Source organism: Myripristis murdjan, chromosome 1 (genome assembly GCF_902150065.1).
Source record: "Myripristis murdjan chromosome 1, fMyrMur1.1, whole genome shotgun sequence".
Taxonomy (NCBI): domain Eukaryota; kingdom Metazoa; phylum Chordata; class Actinopteri; order Holocentriformes; family Holocentridae; genus Myripristis; species Myripristis murdjan.
The window spans coordinates 14,653,951-14,670,636 of NC_043980.1; the positions used below are offsets into that span (position 1 = coordinate 14,653,951).

The window sequence follows — 16,686 nt, forward strand, 5'->3', positions numbered from 1 at the left end:
TCACAGTTTTTACGTACAAGAATATATATGTCATCCCTGCCTTCATGGAAGTCTATATGTAGGATCAAAATCCTGCCCATAATAGTACTTTTCTTCACTCAAGGGGCTAAAGAGTTTGTTTTTCCACTCCATTACATGGGGAGCCCACATATGAGATAAAGAACTTGTAGAGGTTTTCTGTTTCATACCAAAACAATGCCTGTGTTTAGATCAAAACATATACCTGTTGTGTGCAATAATAACCTTTGGCAGAATTCTTGGAAAAGACTCATCTGGCATTTGGATACTACGCATGAAGCCGTTTCACAGAACCACTGGAGGGCGGTTCTCAGAGATCAAGACCAATATCAACTGCATCATTTTCTTTGTATTTGCTGGTGCCCCTATAAGACTGAAAACTGAAGCTAAGAACCCCTGAAAAAAGTGAAAAAGTGAAAAACTGAAACTGCTATATTTATTTAAAGTGCAGCAGCCATGAACGGCATGGGAATGTATTTCTCTATTTTTATGATGACATTTATTTAGCCTATTGTACCAAATGTATGTGTATCTATTTTTGTTTGTGTATGTATGCATGCGCATGTATGTGTGTGTGAAAGGGTGACAAAGTTTAGATACACACATAAACACTCTGTATGTGTGTGCGTGTGTGTATATGTATGTAAAATATAAACCCAGCAGTTAACATGTAGTGTGTCATAGTTCACCCAAATGTCAGTGAGGAGAATTCTTTGAAGGATGCTTGATCAAGTCACGTGTTTGAAATCATTTTAGTCTGTCATGTGATTTGGATATTTTTATTCCAGGTATTTTTATTCTGATTACAGTGACATTTTGGAAGATGTCCATAGATAGGTTACTTATTTCTGAGAAGGAGACACTTCATGTTGCCAGAGTATAGAGACAGAGAAAACAGTGGAATTTTCCACTTGCAACACCTAAAATGACCACAAACAAGCCATACCACTATGATCTGCTCACATGGCCACAGAACACGGCCTTATATAAAACCCCCATGCTCAGGACGGTCAGCTAGTAAACAGTACGACAGACGAGACGCTATATGCTCTAATTTCTTTGACGAATACAAGTTATCATGATCCATGTCCCAAGAATGCCGGAGTTTTCTAACTGTGGGACTATGAATTTAGACTCTATGGACACAACAACTGACCAAGACCTGAGCTCTGCAGCAGGAAGCCGAGGCAGGCAGAGGTCTCACTCCTATTATAGCCCAGAGGATGCAAAGAACTACGGTCTGCAGACTAAGACAGAGGAAAACTTCCTTAGGCCTCGCTCCAGGTATGTTTTCAGTTAAACGTGAGACTTTAAAGGACCTTGAAGGCTCTCTTTTCTTTGCATTGTTTTCACTTGATCATGTGACACTGGTTAAGACTTATGTATGTCATATGGTAGCATGCATTATATATAACACAGGTTTGTAGATTTACATTTCAATACTGTAACAAATTTGGATGATTGACCCTTCCCTGCACAAAGAAAGGGACTGTCAACAAGCAAGCAATACTGAACCAACTGGTCTGCAGGTCCTTCTATAGCTATGAGACATCAGAGCTGTACTCCGACTGTGCAGAGGGAAACTCAAACAGGTCCGGAGTCCCGGAGCCGAGGGCCAGCTCCCTGCAACAGTATGAAGCAACCAAAAAGGACAAGAGGGACGGAGATGGGATGATTATTCGGCTCACCTCCAAGAAGTCCAAGCCTAAATCCAACAGGCAACTGGCCTCCAGAGACCTTAATGGTATTGAAATCACATCTGAAAGGACATAATGTACATTTTATGCTCTCCAAAGGAAAACGATTTTTGGAAATTTCAGACTATGTTTACCCTTCTGGAAAAAAGGATCTACTAATGCATGAACATATGCTGATTTTATATGTCATAACAACCGTTATTATCTTCCTGTGCTCAGGCAGTAGAGGCAGCCTGAAGTCAGTTTCCATGATGACCATCTCAGAGTCAGACAACTGGGAGATCAGCTCCAATTCGGGGATGAAGTATGGACAGTTTGTGGACTGGGAGAAGATTGACCCTGAGGCTGCTGAGAAATACCAGCGACTCCTGAAGAGTGAGCACCAAGAGATGAAGATTATGGGCCGTCAGGGCTTCTGGGCTATGCCCCATACATTGCGGGCAAAAGCGTACTACCACATCATCCATCACATCCACTCCAGGTTAAGATTGTAAATTTTGAATTTAGTCAAATCAATATTTGAAAATGAATTAAAATTAGTTTTATAACTGTGCATTCACATGTTGCGACCCTAGACATGGCAATTTTGAAAATATAACTTTTTCACCATGTTATTTTGTATAAATTTATATTTAGTCATTCAAATGATCTAAATGTGAATTTATTTGTTAGGTGTGCAGCTCCAGACAGAGATGTCTACCAAGAAGTTACCAAGAAGCTCTTTGGAGAACAGAAAGTCAGCACCCACCCTGTCCCGGAATACATGGAGGGTGGAGAAATACCCAGGTACTGGCTATGGGACTATACTGGCTCCTATACCATCCACATGCCACTATATGGAAAATTAGGGTATCAGGAGGGTTAAACACTGAGTCAAATTCATGATAGTGATCACAGCTGGCCAAGTCCAGCCTGCTGATAAATGTTGTGAACCTTGTATTTTCTGGGAAAAGTAACAAAAGCATTCAAAACAAAACACAACAAAAGCATGAAAAGAATAAAACACTCTCTGCTAATAATGTATTGTTAATTGAAAGCTCACTCTGGGAGCACGTTTGCTCAGTGGTTAGCACTGGCGCATCATAGCAAGACGTTCCTGGGATCAAATCCCAGCCAGCCCGGGCCCTTTCTGTGTAGAGTTTGAATGTTCTCCCCGTGTTTGTATGGGCTTCCACCAGGTGCTCTGGCTTCCCCCTGCCATCAAAAGACAGGCCCAATTTGTAGTTTTGATTGATTGCTGATATTTTTACATAAAAGCAAGCATTGAGCAAGACATTTCCTACTCTTTCCACATCCAGATACTGTCTCAACAAAGCGGGCCTGAACTCTGTCAAAAAGATCCTTCTTTGCCTTGGCAAGTACTTCCCAGACATGAACTTCTGTCCCATCCTCCCTGCCTTGGTCTCCCTCATCCTCCACTTCAGCGAGGATGAAGCTGAGTGTTTCTACAGCATTAGTCGACTTATTTCCTACAAAGACCCCAACAAGCGCTACATTGACCAGACCTTCCTCACCTACCGTGCATCTTGTATGACCTTTGGAGACCTGGCTAACAAGTACTGCCGTGGCATCCGCAAGCTGATTGCCAGCTCCGATCAAAACCTTTTTGAGTTTTACTCTGACTGGATCATGTGGATCTTTGCTGACCTTCCCTTCACCTACGCCATCAGAGTGCTGGATGTCTACCTATTGGAGGGCTACAAGGTCCTCTACAGGTTTGTTGATGCTTCTCAATATGTAGGTCAATATGTAAAAACTCTAAACTATGAATGTATAATTTCAAGGCCGTTTCATATGAATGACAAACAGTAAAAACAATACATGTATCCTCTGTAGGGTAGCCCTGGCTTTGCTCAGCCTCTACAAAGTGTCTGTGTCATCGCGGGTGGCAGATGTGGAGGACTTCAGAAGAGATATGAAGAGCTTTGTGCAGAATGTAGCGCGCCACTGCACAGCCGAGAAGCTTCTGGAAAAGGCCTTTATGATCCAAATGGCCACACGGAGAGAGCTCAACCTCCTTTTCAATGCTAACATGGACTCACTCATGCAAAAAGGTGTCCACATCCAACAGAAGAGGTGGGTGTCAAGAAAAGATGTAACAAAGCAATCAGTGAGCGGCGTTTTCTCCAGCAAAACTGGGCCTTAAATTAGTGCATATGTGCAGTTTCACCTGCTGCAGTAGTGGAGGTAAAGCAGAGTAGAGGAGAAATGAACTAGATGAACTAGAAAGAAAATACATTTCTCTACAGTCATTATGGTCTTGTGCAGGTTACCTTAGGCACAAATGGCTGGAGCAGTTATGGCTAATAAGGCTTACATGCCTATCACTCAAACACTGCAATAATGTGATATCGATCCTCACAGCTTAAAACTGTAATTAACTTGATCTACAGTGTTTTTTTTTTTTAATGAGGAATGGCAAAGTTTTGAAAACTGCTGTCATTAATAAAAAAAAAAAGTGTTCACATTTCTCCTATCTGAATCCCATAATTTACATCATATTTGTTGTTTTGTGTTCCTCCAGGCAGGCGGTGCAGATGGTGGACTTCAGCACCTTCAGCTCCAGTGTTGTCACGAGGACAGAGATGAGAGTCGTCTGGGCTTGGATACCTGAGCGCTTTGCCCTGTTCAGTCCCATTAGGCTGTTTAGCACAACTGAACACAACAGAAGCCTGGACTCGTAAGTGACAATTTTTAGTCACTGAAATCCTTCTGACAAAGCATGGGATTGAATTATGGTTACAGATATTGGTTCCTCCCTATATTCCAGGCCCTCATATCTTTCATTCTGGTTTCATGTTTGTCTTTTGTGAATTAGGCCAGTTTTAGTGACCATTAACTACTGAAAGCAGCATCTTCCATCAGTGAAACACTGACCCTCAGGTTCAGTTACAACACAGAAAAAAGACTAGCAACATATTTGATTATGTAGAATAATATCTGAAGTTGAAAGTTGCATCTCCCCACTGCAGTCATTTACCATTCTTTTGTTTATTTCATCAAACATTTACCTCAAAATCACCACATAAATTTTCTTTTCTTTTATTTTCTTATAATGCCAGAGAATTATCATTAAAATGTCAAGTTGTGGCATGTTAGTGAATTATCACATGGGCATGGTTTTCCTCTTTCTTACAAAATGTTTTTTTTTCTCTCTCTCTCTCTCTCTCATAAAGATTCTACTCTCATGTGGAGGGACATGAACCAACGGTCTTAATTCTCAAAACTGTGGATGAAGAGGTAGCTTAATTTTAGATCAGAAATTGTAATCATTGGATACAGCTAATTTTTGTTAACCAGTTCAATGTTTTCCCTTTCTCCCTTGCTAAAGATGATGATGATGATGATGGTGGTGGTGGTAGTACTATATGACTGAAAATGTTTTGTTGCCCATTTTGCAGGTGTGTGGTGCCTTCCTGTCAACAGATGTGATAGAAAGAAGAAAGCATGACTCTGAGGGACTCACATATTTTGGAACTGGGGAGAGTTTTGTTTTCACGGTGAGAGATATTCAGTCATGTTCAATTTAGCTGAAACAAGTCAGTGCACGTCTAAACACTGGGATGTACATTAATGTAACGTGTTGCACATTGTGTGAGTTTCAGGACTCTGAATAAAATTCCAGTGAGCATTGAACAACAAATCTAACTCTTTCAGCTTCGCCCCAGCATGGAGCGCTACCAGCAGACTATGGTCAACATCATGACCAGGAGACTTTCGCCTCAGCAGGTCCGGGTCAGCAGCCGTGTCTCCAATGGTGACAAGTCCCCCATCGCCTCCACCACAGTCAGCACCCTGACCTGTCCAGCTGGGACCCCGCAGGACCCCAGCTACCTAACCATCCCCTTCACTGCCCCCTCAGAGGAACCCCTGTGTGCCAAAGAGCCCAAGAGACCCAAAGAACAAGGACCTTCCATGTTCATAGCAGGCAGTGACAGTCGGCTTGTTATCGGTGAGTTAAGTGAACATCATGCAAATTGTGTCATGCAAATGATGAGAGAGTTCTATAGAATAAAATGGAGAAATAACCCTGACTGCTCATAAAACCACAGGTGTATGAATATTTGGAGGCGTACTCCCTCTCTATTTTTAGTTCTTTACTTTCTTATTTTATAATACAGTTATCATTTTATTAATATTTTAATACATTTTATTTAAATTAATTTTATCTCATTTCCCTTTATTTAATTCCTTGGTATTTATCTATACCAGAGTTTGTTCAGTCACAAGAATGTTGAGCTATATAGGCATAGACAGGCATTCCTCCACTGAAATATGATCAATATCAAGTAGAGACATGTTTCTGTACTTGTTTTATTGTTTTGTTTTTTTTTTCTTTTTAAAAGTTGAATGAGTAGGATTTGTCGGTTACAGTTTGTAAACATTCAAAGTTGGCCCCTCCTCCCTGACTAAGCTATCCGCCGGTAGCGAGTTTTCATGTCCTAGGATGGCAATGGAATGAAATGACAGCCAACCCTACATTCACTTTCACTGTCTTTCACTGCTTTATCTACCTGGCGTTTCGCCTGCTATAATTCCTTTTTTCCGTGGTCCACATCCGCGATTTTCATGGCTTTCTACAGGATGTTGTGCTGTTGATCTGGCACAGCGTGTTTTTATTGGCTGGCAGCAACACACCCACTGCCTTTCCAAAGGCTGACGCTTGAGCTCAGGAAAACAAGAACATCCAGGCAAAGGGCAGGGTCTCAGCAGATAGACACGCCAACACACACTTCTAGTGGGTCATGAATCATGAGTGATGATAGAAAGGCATTGTTTTTGCGTGAATCTATGCATTATTTTTTTTAGGAAAATGCTGCTCTTTCTGCCTTTAATGTCTTCTTCATCTTCATCTTCACTTTCTGACACACGGAACTGGGACCGAGTGGCAGAAATAGCCAACCGCCACCTCTAATGTCCTATTTTGTCTAATTATAAAACATATCACATTGCATTTTTCTGTACAAAATGTGCAATATGAATAAAGACTGACTAATTGGTAATTGTGTACAGTGATGTCAAATGGCAAGAGGATTGTGTGAGTGCAGTGTTGACATGGTGTTTTTCCTGTGTGTTTCCCGTCCTCTCAGGTGGTGATGGAGGCCACGCTCTCTGCCTACATGCAGACCTTGAGGGAGGATCCACTGAACCCTGTGACACGTTCAAGAGCATTCCGCTCTGCAGAGGACAATTCAAAATCCAGTCCCTTGAAGTATGGGGCATCCAGAACTCTATCTCCTTCTCTCACTGCTTCTCCTCTCAATAAGAGAGAGAACAACTCACCCACCTTTGAGTTCAAGGTCAAGAGTATTTTAATTTTTCTTGATCTATATTCCCTGAACTTGATTTTTTCTTGATGTTCAAATATTTATTTTCCAAAATGCATATTACACACACATTATGGAGCACTTGAGTGAGACTTGACCTGTTGACTAATTAGATGAATCCGTTTAGTCTCATTATGTAGGGACAAAGATATTGATACAAAATATAAAGGATGCAGATTTTTTATGATTTGTTTTATATACCTTGCACTGTATTGTCTGCAATTTATCAGCATTTGATAATTAAAATAATTAGTTTCATGCACATTATATGATGAATGAATGCAGGTTCTGTTTTCTTGTCTGATTCACAACAACTTTATATCTTTTAGTGTATGCACAACACAGACAAAAGCAAAACAATCCCTAGAATTCGCATTGATATTAGGAACAGCCATCAGGTCAAAATCATTAATATCACATTATCAAGACAGAATATGTAAAACGAGTATAGTATACAGGGTATTTATGTGTAATTACCTGCTCACTTGTAGCTATGTGTTATTTTATGAACAGTATATGCACTTTATTTTGTGTGATTACAGAAAAAGGCTTGGGTACATGAGTTATTCATCTTCCTTTATTCTTCCAGATCGATAAATGTCACTTAAGCAAGTTCATATTTTATTAGTAGGATACTGTTAATAATTCATTTGTTTACATGGTTTGAATTGTGCTTTGTTACATTAAGAGATCTATAATATTAGGTTATTGCATGCTTGGCAATCTTCACTAATATAGCTGCTCAATTATTGAAGCTGTTATTTTCCTAATTTTGACAATCGAACAAGTGACAACACATTAGCCAAGACTGTAAGGGCTCTGACTGGTGGTAGTTGTTGTCGATTTTGTTTAAATACACCAGGTTGAAATTGGGTTATTGTTGTTCAGATGATTAAAATAAGCTTGATAATCTATGCTGACGTCAGCTGTTACTTGTTGCCACTTGCCATAAAAAAAGTAAATATTCCAGTATGGGCTGAGGGCATGTGAACAGAGTGCAGAATAAAGCTGAACTGTAAATACATATGAGATTCATTTTATTTAGCACAGAATGCATGATTTAGCAGGTTAGTAAACCTTTAGAAAATGTTAGTACCTTTAGAAAAATAATTAGTTTAATTTGTAATACCACTGAATTTAAGAATTACTTTAATTTGTAATACCATTGAATTTTATTATAATCTTTGGGGGCATTTATTGTTTTCTATAAAAAAAAAAAAAAAAAAAAAAAAAAAATATATATATATATATATATATATATATATATATATATATATATATATATATATATATATATACTAGTCATAAGAATTGTAGATCAGAGAAAGATATATATATATATATATATATATGTATATACTAGTCATAAGAATTGTAGATCAGAGAAAGAGTTTTACCACTTGAGATATTAGAAATAACAACTGCTATTACTTATTTGTATAACCATATTTAGTGTTAACTGGAATTCTGACAGTTTATTGATTTTTAAATGGAATTATATACAGAATATATTATTATTTTGTGATACTGTGATTTTGATGCAATATTATGATTGTTATTGGACATTATCTGAACCAGTTCAGCTGGCAGCTACATCACTGTTCATCTTCCTTTATCGTTGCAGAAAAAAACAATCCTCTCTTTTCTCAAAATATGTTAATACTGAATCTGAATAGTGATTTGTGGGTGCAAAATGTGTGTGTAATCATGCTCACTCTGGCAAATGCACACACAATTTGACCCATTTTAGACATTTTATTTTCAATTGCCCCTGAGGCACAGACGATGGGGACCCACCTTAAACAAGACTCTCGACCCATTTTGGGTCCCTGATTTATGAAACTGCCTTCAGGTGGTGTCGAAAATATTGCAATCATGAGTTGTGAGCGCATTTGAACTGATAAATCTCAGTTTCTCATTATTCCCAAGATGAGACATACAGTTGGTAGAGCTTAGTAACAAGGTACTAGTACACCTGAACCTTGTACTCAATTCTTCTTCACCACGGCTACTGCTGCTCTAATGGCACTGCAGGGTGGGAAAAGTGGGACCAGACCAGATCTAATAGCGGATATTTTGACTGTGTGAAACTGAGAATCTAAGTTGGGAGTACAGGGGAATGAAGAGGCTGATAAGACAGCAAAAAGGACCATCAACTGGAGGGACCTCTGAAAGTACTGTATGGAAGGATTGAGTTTCAGAGCTTAATGCAACATGGAATTGCACAGTTACGGCATAAAGAATGGCAGAACAGAAACAAAGGCAGAGTTTATTTTTCAAAATTACCAACACTGAAACACGTGTCAAATACAAGAACAGGGAGGAGAGACAATGCAACTAGGCTGAGACGGTTCAGTGTGCACTGTAACATGGGCTGGCACCGGTTGGTGGGCACCCGGATGAAAAATGCATCTGTGGAGAAACTGTGAATCCTGCTTTGATGGCATGCACCAAAATCACACAGAAAAGACAGATCACAGTTCACAAAAATCAATACTCAGCACGCAACATCAACCACAAGAATTGTTTAATTTTTTGCCCATTGCACTAGACTCTAACAGAGGGATTTTGCTCATTTAATGAAGTTCTACACAGGACCTACGGATGACAGCAAAAGGCCTTTGCACCCTGTGATCTGCCGCAAATTTCATCATCAGAAGAAGAATCACCCTTGGCGTAGAGGCGACAGATGCACCGCTGGCGATTTGTTTTACTAGGATGGCGAAGGCACGATCCAATTGACTTTCATTCATTATCTACAGCCTTTACTGAATCTTAGCCATGACCAACTTATACTCAGATATAACCATAACCTAACACTAACCCTAACCTTAACGCTAACGTTAACCAACAAGGCGAAATGACCATTCAAAATGTAAACAACTAACTTCGGCATCCTGGGGAAAAAAATTAGCGCACCGCTGTCCGAGTCTGACGAACACTGGAAGGAGAACGAACATCGATGCGAGTCCCATCGGCTTGTTAGCACGCTGCTACTTGCTAGCCACAGGTAAGACACTGATTTCACGAAAACAAGTCACGCTGTGGATAAAAGACGACAGTGTCACCGCTATCAACGATTACCACAATCGTGAAATTCGGCCTCTTTCACAACCGATGAAGATAAAAGCTAGGCTAACTTAGCCAACGCATTAGCTACCTATAAGTTAGCGAGGTGTGTGTAACGTTATCCAGCTAGCTAATGGGCTTCAGTGTGGAAAGCCCTATCTGCAACTTAGCTAGCTAACCTTTTGGCTACAGTAGGTTTCGGTGCAGAGAGATCATACCAAAGTCCTTTGATACCGGTTGTATTGATTATCGGCTATCGATAGCGTTACGTGTCTAATAAAAATGAATAAGGATGTTATTACGAGCCGCTCCTCGGTTCGGCGCTGAATACAACATTCATTGCTTATTAGTGGTTAAATAAAAGTAAACTTTCAACATTGGTCCACCCACCATCTCCTTCCACCAAAACACACCGTGGTGGGAGGTGAAAACCACCAAAAACTAATAATAAAGCGCAGCTCCTTGGATTATGTGAATGCCGATTGAAACACAAGACCATAACAACATGTATCATTAAAAATAATTTTGTTCAACCGGGCATATGTGTTTGTCTTTTAGTAAGACAACATAAAACTGATGGATTTTTGAATGGATTTCTGACTTTATCCACAGAGGAGAAAATGGATCGTATGGGGGCTGATCCTAACTTGGACTGGGTGGAAGACTATCACACAGATTTGCCACTAACGTTGACAGTGTTTAAATAGTTTCAGTATACGCATTATTTAAGGTTATTGCGGTAAGATGTGGTTATTCAGGACAGCTAACATAAACATGATGTAGTCCATATGCTCTGGAAAGACGAAATAGACTCTTTGAAGCACAAGCTTGAACCCAGTGAGCTAAACAGCTAACATTAGCCGTTTTGTTTACAGTACATTAGGTCTCCTTCACAGTGATTTGTTAGTACTGGAGATGGAAATATTTCAGAGTAACGTCAATGATTAGCGGTTGTTTTCAGCAAATGCTAAGTCATACAAAAAGTTGAAACATCACTGAAGGAGCAAATTGATACAGTGATGCTATTGTGTGTTTACTTTTAGTTTTATTCATCAAAATGTGTACTTAAATTGAGAATATTTTACACCTCAAATGGTCTTTCATGAGTTTTAATGTTGGTTTTACTTTTCCTTCCTTCCATTATAACACATCTATTTTACAGTCATATTTTATATTTTGTTTACTGCTTAACTGGATGTTTCATCTCTTTGTGGTCACTTTGTATAAACTGTTTCTTCATCTAACTTACATGAACTGTGCTATATTTTGATAAGTATCATGATCAGGATATGAAATGACCTATATTAGGATATGAGATGTAGGTCATATCACAGTGCTAAGTGTGACCATTATCTTTCAGGCAGTAGTGCATATTTTTCCACTATGGGCTGAGCAGCAGTAGTACAAAGAAGTGACTTAAATGCTGAGATGCAGTGACAGTCCTTTCATGAGCATAGTTCCAGTTATTTTCAACCCAGCTCCTCTTTTTCTAGTTTTTGCCATCATGTTGATCGACCCTTACAGCACTAAGCACTTCTGGTCTGTCATCACACTACCTTAAAACTGGGTGAGAAATAACACACACTTACTTTTGAAATGTATTTGGCCAATCTGTCATGTCAAATAGTTAATCTTATGTTGATCCTGTAGGATTACTTGATGGTTTGTTTCCTAATGACTTGTGTCACTGTAGCCATGATTAAAATGATTGGTCTACCAATGCCAGTAAAATCTCATTTTTGTATCAAACTTGGCAGATTAATCTGTAGGCTGACATTCCACCATGTTTTGTAGAGCTGGGGAAAAAAAAAAAAAAAAAAAAAAAAGCATACAGTTTCTTCTCCATTTTGGACCAGGTGCTGTGATGTGTAGCCTTATGTTACTGTCCCTGGCTGCTCTCTCAGAAGTCAGCGTAGGACAGGGTCAAAGTTCAACAAATTTGACCTTTGAGCACAGCACTCTAGCGGTCTAAGTTCAAATGGATGGGAGAGACATGCGCGAAAGGCATTTTCTGCAAACAGTGTGAATGCCCCATTAGACTTTAAATAACTGTGGTTACAATAAGCAGCCTAATGAGTTATTACAGTGCATCACAGAGACAAGATGGTAAAATCAGGCAAAACAGAGGGTAGAAAATAGTTTGTTGCTTCAGCTTGGAAATGTTGATGTTTTTAACAAGATGGAACATTCACATACAAAACCACTCCCATTTACAAATGTAAACTCTTGCTTGTCTTAAGATGATTCTCTTCCTGTGGCTGTAACTGATGATTTAGATCTTTATGCAGGACTGACAACATTGGTGGTTTCCTTGTCATTTTCACCAGTTGCCATACTTCTGCCATGATTCCAGCCGTGAGATAAGGGAGATCACAAAACTTCACACACATCCTGCCACTAGGAGATTGTCATTAATGTTGTTTTTTTTTTTTTTTTTCTCCAGTTGGCAGCTCATATTTCTGATAAAGCTGGTGTGACCTGAACACAGCATCACAGAACTTATGTGCTTTACCTACTGATGATGGTTAAAATAACATATTTAATACTATAATACACTCAAGTGTCAGCCCATGGATAAATGCAAAATTAAATGTAGGCAAGCCTCATTGCAGTGTTATTGTGTTGAAAAGGATTTAGGGTTAGAGTTAGTGAGTTTCCAGTGGCCCCCTTCAATTGTATTGGGCCGCAAGTTAGACGTATAGACCTCTAGAGTTAATAGTTGACGTTCTTATCCATATAGTCATATCTGTTGGTCTGTTCGAGTGTAATACACCCACCAAGTTGGGGCCACTAAACACTTCCCAGAACAAGAGCTTCATTGGGAGTGTACTGCTCCAAAATGAATGAAACAGATATAGACCTTTCAACGTTGTGTCACCGCTCAAAAATGTGTTGTTTACTGGTCTAGTTCCACTCTACTAGTTCTATTACAGGGAAGGATTTATGGATCAAACTTGCTGCATGTATTGAAACAATAAATATTATAGTATATATACTATATTATTATCTCTGTATTATCTCCCCTGCCTTCCGCCCAATGAGCGCTGGGATAGGCTCCAGCAACCCCCACAACCCTTGTGAGGATAAGCGGTTTGGAAAATGAATGAATGAATGAATAATACTATATGGTTTAGGATCAAACTACCTCTTAATGGTATTTTAATCAAAATTTGTCAGCATGATGGCAAAAAGTAACAAAATAAAAAAAAAAAGCATAATTCTGCTTTAAAGTTTTAGTTATCCATTCTAAGGCCTCTAACTGTGTTACCTCTGTTTTAAAAGACCACCCCTGAATCATCCACACTAATGTTATTTTCCAATTTGTGTGTGTGTGTGTGTGTGTGTGTGTGTGTGTGTGTGTGTGTGTGTGTGTGTGTGTGTAGGCTACATTCAAAGAACCATGGGCCCAGATACTTCATCTGTGCTTAAAACAGAGTCTTCAGAGGAAAGTAAGTATTGACAATACTATTACATTTTAACATTTACCTCTTAGACATTTACCCAGCAATAACCAATATTCTAAAAAAACAGTAGCAAATAGTGGATGGATGTGAACCATAGTGTCTTAAATTTTTCCTATAACCACAGAATGATCATGTGCAAAAGACAGGTAGCGCTTGGTTCAGACTGGATGCGGATCTGCCACAAAGCGTAAAGTTACATGGATGCAGGAGCTTGGCTGTTCACAGCAGCACCGTATTTCTCAGCACTGGTTACACGCAAATCCTCTCCCTCTGTCCCTCCCTATCTCTCTTACTGTGTGCTTTGTCTCTCTTGCTTTCACTCTCTCTATTTCTCCTTTCTCTTTTCAGCTTTCTCTCAGTTCTAGACACAACACTCCAGTGTGTGGAAGAAGTACGTAATTTAATGATTGAGTCTGCATGGTTCTTATAGTTGGACTGAGTTTTAAGAACAATTTCAGTTGTTGCTTTAGACATACAGTAATGCTGTTGTGTCTCAGACAGAAAACAATGTGTTTTCAGTGGAGATGGAACTAATTTGAAAAGAGACATAATAACCATGCAGACTGTATTTTCTAATGTATTCTCTTCAGAAACAGCAGTGGTACAGTGTCCAACAAATACAGTTGATGGGCAGATTCTGAAATTTCATTAAAAGGCGTGAGAAAATCAGGGGAAAAGAAAATAGACTCGGCGCTGTAACTGGCGCATCAGATCACATCTGGTCTGAACCGTCTAATTGGTTAACATTAGCACTGACAGGAAGTGGGCTTCGCTTTGCAGCACTTCCGCGTCCCATCTGAATCAACTGTAACAAATGATAACGGGTTTTTTTGGGCAATTTTAATGAAAAGAGGTCAACGGATAACATTTAGTGGGGAGAGAGTGACATGAAGTAAATTAGCTCTTAAAAAGAAATGGAAGAAGCTATGGAAGAGAAGAGACTGCTATCCTGGCTGTAGTGAGGTCAACATCAAGGAAACAGGAGGGTAAAGAGGAGAAATGACTAGGTTCCTGGGAGGCTTGGGTCCCACTTTTCCTCATAGCTCACTTTATCTGAATCATGTTGGTAGTAGCTGATAATTATGTCCTACTCATTGCATTCAGGCAGTGTGATTAAAGAAAATCTGATCTTATTTTCTGATTGTTCCTCAGGTACTGGTGAAGTTGTCGTGAAGGTTATCTCCGATTCAGAGTCTAATGATGCTCCAACTCGCTCTGCATCCAAGAACCCAAAGCAGCCAGAGAGCAGCATTTCAGACAGATGCTACCCCTGCTCCGTCTGTGGCAAGACATTTGACAGACCATCAAAGCTGGAGAGACACAAACCAGTGCACACAAGGAAGCCCAAGACTCTACATCAGTGTCAACATTGTGACAAGAGTTTCACACAGCTGGAGAAGCTTATCCGACACCAGAACAACCACAATAGGACAAACAAGCACCCTTGTCCTGACTGTGGAAAAATTTTCAACAGGCCATCAAAACTAGAGAGGCACAAGCGCACACACTCAAAGAAACCCAAGGTGCCTCATCAGTGTTCATACTGCATGAAGACGTTCAGCAAACTGAACAAACTTGTCCGCCATGAGCGGATGCACACTGGGGAGAAGCCTTTCCCTTGCTCAGTCTGCGGGAAACGATTCTCTGACTCAGGTCACTGCAAAGCGCACGAGAAGACGCATGACGAGCAGCCGGAAAAACCTCACTGCTGCCCAGACTGCGGGATGTGCTTCTTCAAAGCCTCGGAGCTCCGTCGGCATTTCCGCTCCCACACAGGAGAGAAACCTTTCAGCTGCACCCTGTGCGACAGCTGCTTCTCCCGCTCAGAGGGGCTCAAGAGACACATGCGGAGCCACACAGGGGAAAGACCGTACAAATGCCTTATCTGTGGGAAAGGATTTTATTCCCGACAAGATCTGAACATTCATGGCTTAACGCACTCAGGAGAGAAACCGCATCTTTGCCCGGTGTGCGGTAAAGGCTTCTCGCAGCTGGGCAATATGAAGGAACATGAGCAAAATGTCCATGTTAAGTCAGAGAAGTATATTTGCAATGAGTGCGGTGCAACTTTCACACGGTACAAGTCATTGACAAAGCATCAGCGCACCCACACAGGAGAAAGACCTTACCTGTGCCTCACCTGTGGTCGCAGGTTTTCATGGAGTCATTCTCTCAGTAGACACCGGAGGACGCACACACACAGGCAGATGTCTATGGACACATCCAAAGACTTGTTAAGCTTTGAAGGGCCTTCTGAGACGCCCACTAGTTAAAACGAACAGAGATGAAAATCCATATGAAAGGTGATGATAAAAATTTTTTCTGCAAGTAATTTTACTGGAGCAGAAGCCGAGATAAGATTTGCTTGTTGTTTAGCAGTAAGATCAGGACTAATCTGAAGCTAAGTGACTTTTACTTTTTGCATTTCTTTGTTCATTGTAAACAAAATATTAGTGAGAAATGATTAGCACAGGTCTCAACACTAACCTTTGTTTCCACCAAGATTTTTTGTTATTGGCACCAGCGGACAATATTGTGAAAACAACTTTGTGGCCCAGAGACTCTTACGCTGTCTGTTGATATGTCAGCTGTTGAAATTATGTGCCTAGATTGTCATCGTGTTGTATCAACTGATAAACATAAATCATTTGCCCAAATAAATACTGAAATAGGCTATGTTAGACAGCTTTGTTCACATCCTTTTGTACCAGAATTTTGCTAGAACTGCACAATTTAAACCTTTTTCGTAAAGATAAATTAATTATCTATTCCTGATAATGAAAAGGTATATCCCAAACAACCACAGGAGAGCGAGTCTGCTTCCTGACAGACCTGAAAACCTTCACATTTCACATGCAGCCAAACAACTGACAATAGGTAAAGCTAGGTCAAATCTGTGCAAGTGTATCATTAATGGCGAAGCAGGGCCATAGCTTAAAGTAAATCTGAATAATTGTCTAATTGACAATACTGGTTAACGTTAACATCCAATATCCTACCTCACTTTGTCTATACTGTCCTGTCTGATAACACTAACTCCTGAAACAAGCTCAATTTGGGGGATAACTTAACATGTCATTCAGAAATCAACAATATGTGTGTGCCTTGAAT

The 16,686-nt window shown here is 39.9% G+C and overlaps 2 protein-coding genes across 2 annotated transcripts; both read left to right on the top strand.

The window, feature by feature from the left end:
* The first annotated feature begins 1,051 nt into the window (after positions 1–1,051).
* LOC115368862 (TBC1 domain family member 24-like) lies at positions 1,052–7,956 on the top strand. The gene is made up of 11 exons (XM_030065259.1): positions 1,052–1,302; positions 1,548–1,762; positions 1,935–2,196; positions 2,388–2,501; positions 3,014–3,430; positions 3,552–3,791; positions 4,240–4,395; positions 4,892–4,955; positions 5,117–5,215; positions 5,373–5,667; positions 6,806–7,956. Exons 1-11 carry the CDS (start codon positions 1,097–1,099, stop codon positions 6,979–6,981), a joined length of 2,244 nt encoding a protein of 747 aa, XP_029921119.1. The 5' UTR covers positions 1,052–1,096; the 3' UTR covers positions 6,982–7,956.
* A 1,513-nt stretch (positions 7,957–9,469) lies between these two features.
* On the top strand, positions 9,470–16,258 carry LOC115367089 (zinc finger protein OZF-like). The gene is made up of 3 exons (XM_030062812.1): positions 9,470–10,052; positions 13,495–13,560; positions 14,728–16,258. The coding sequence occupies exons 2-3, from the start codon at positions 13,512–13,514 to the stop codon at positions 15,846–15,848; spliced, it is 1,170 nt and encodes a 389-aa protein (XP_029918672.1). The 5' UTR covers positions 9,470–10,052; positions 13,495–13,511; the 3' UTR covers positions 15,849–16,258.
* The last annotated feature ends 428 nt before the right edge of the window (positions 16,259–16,686 follow it).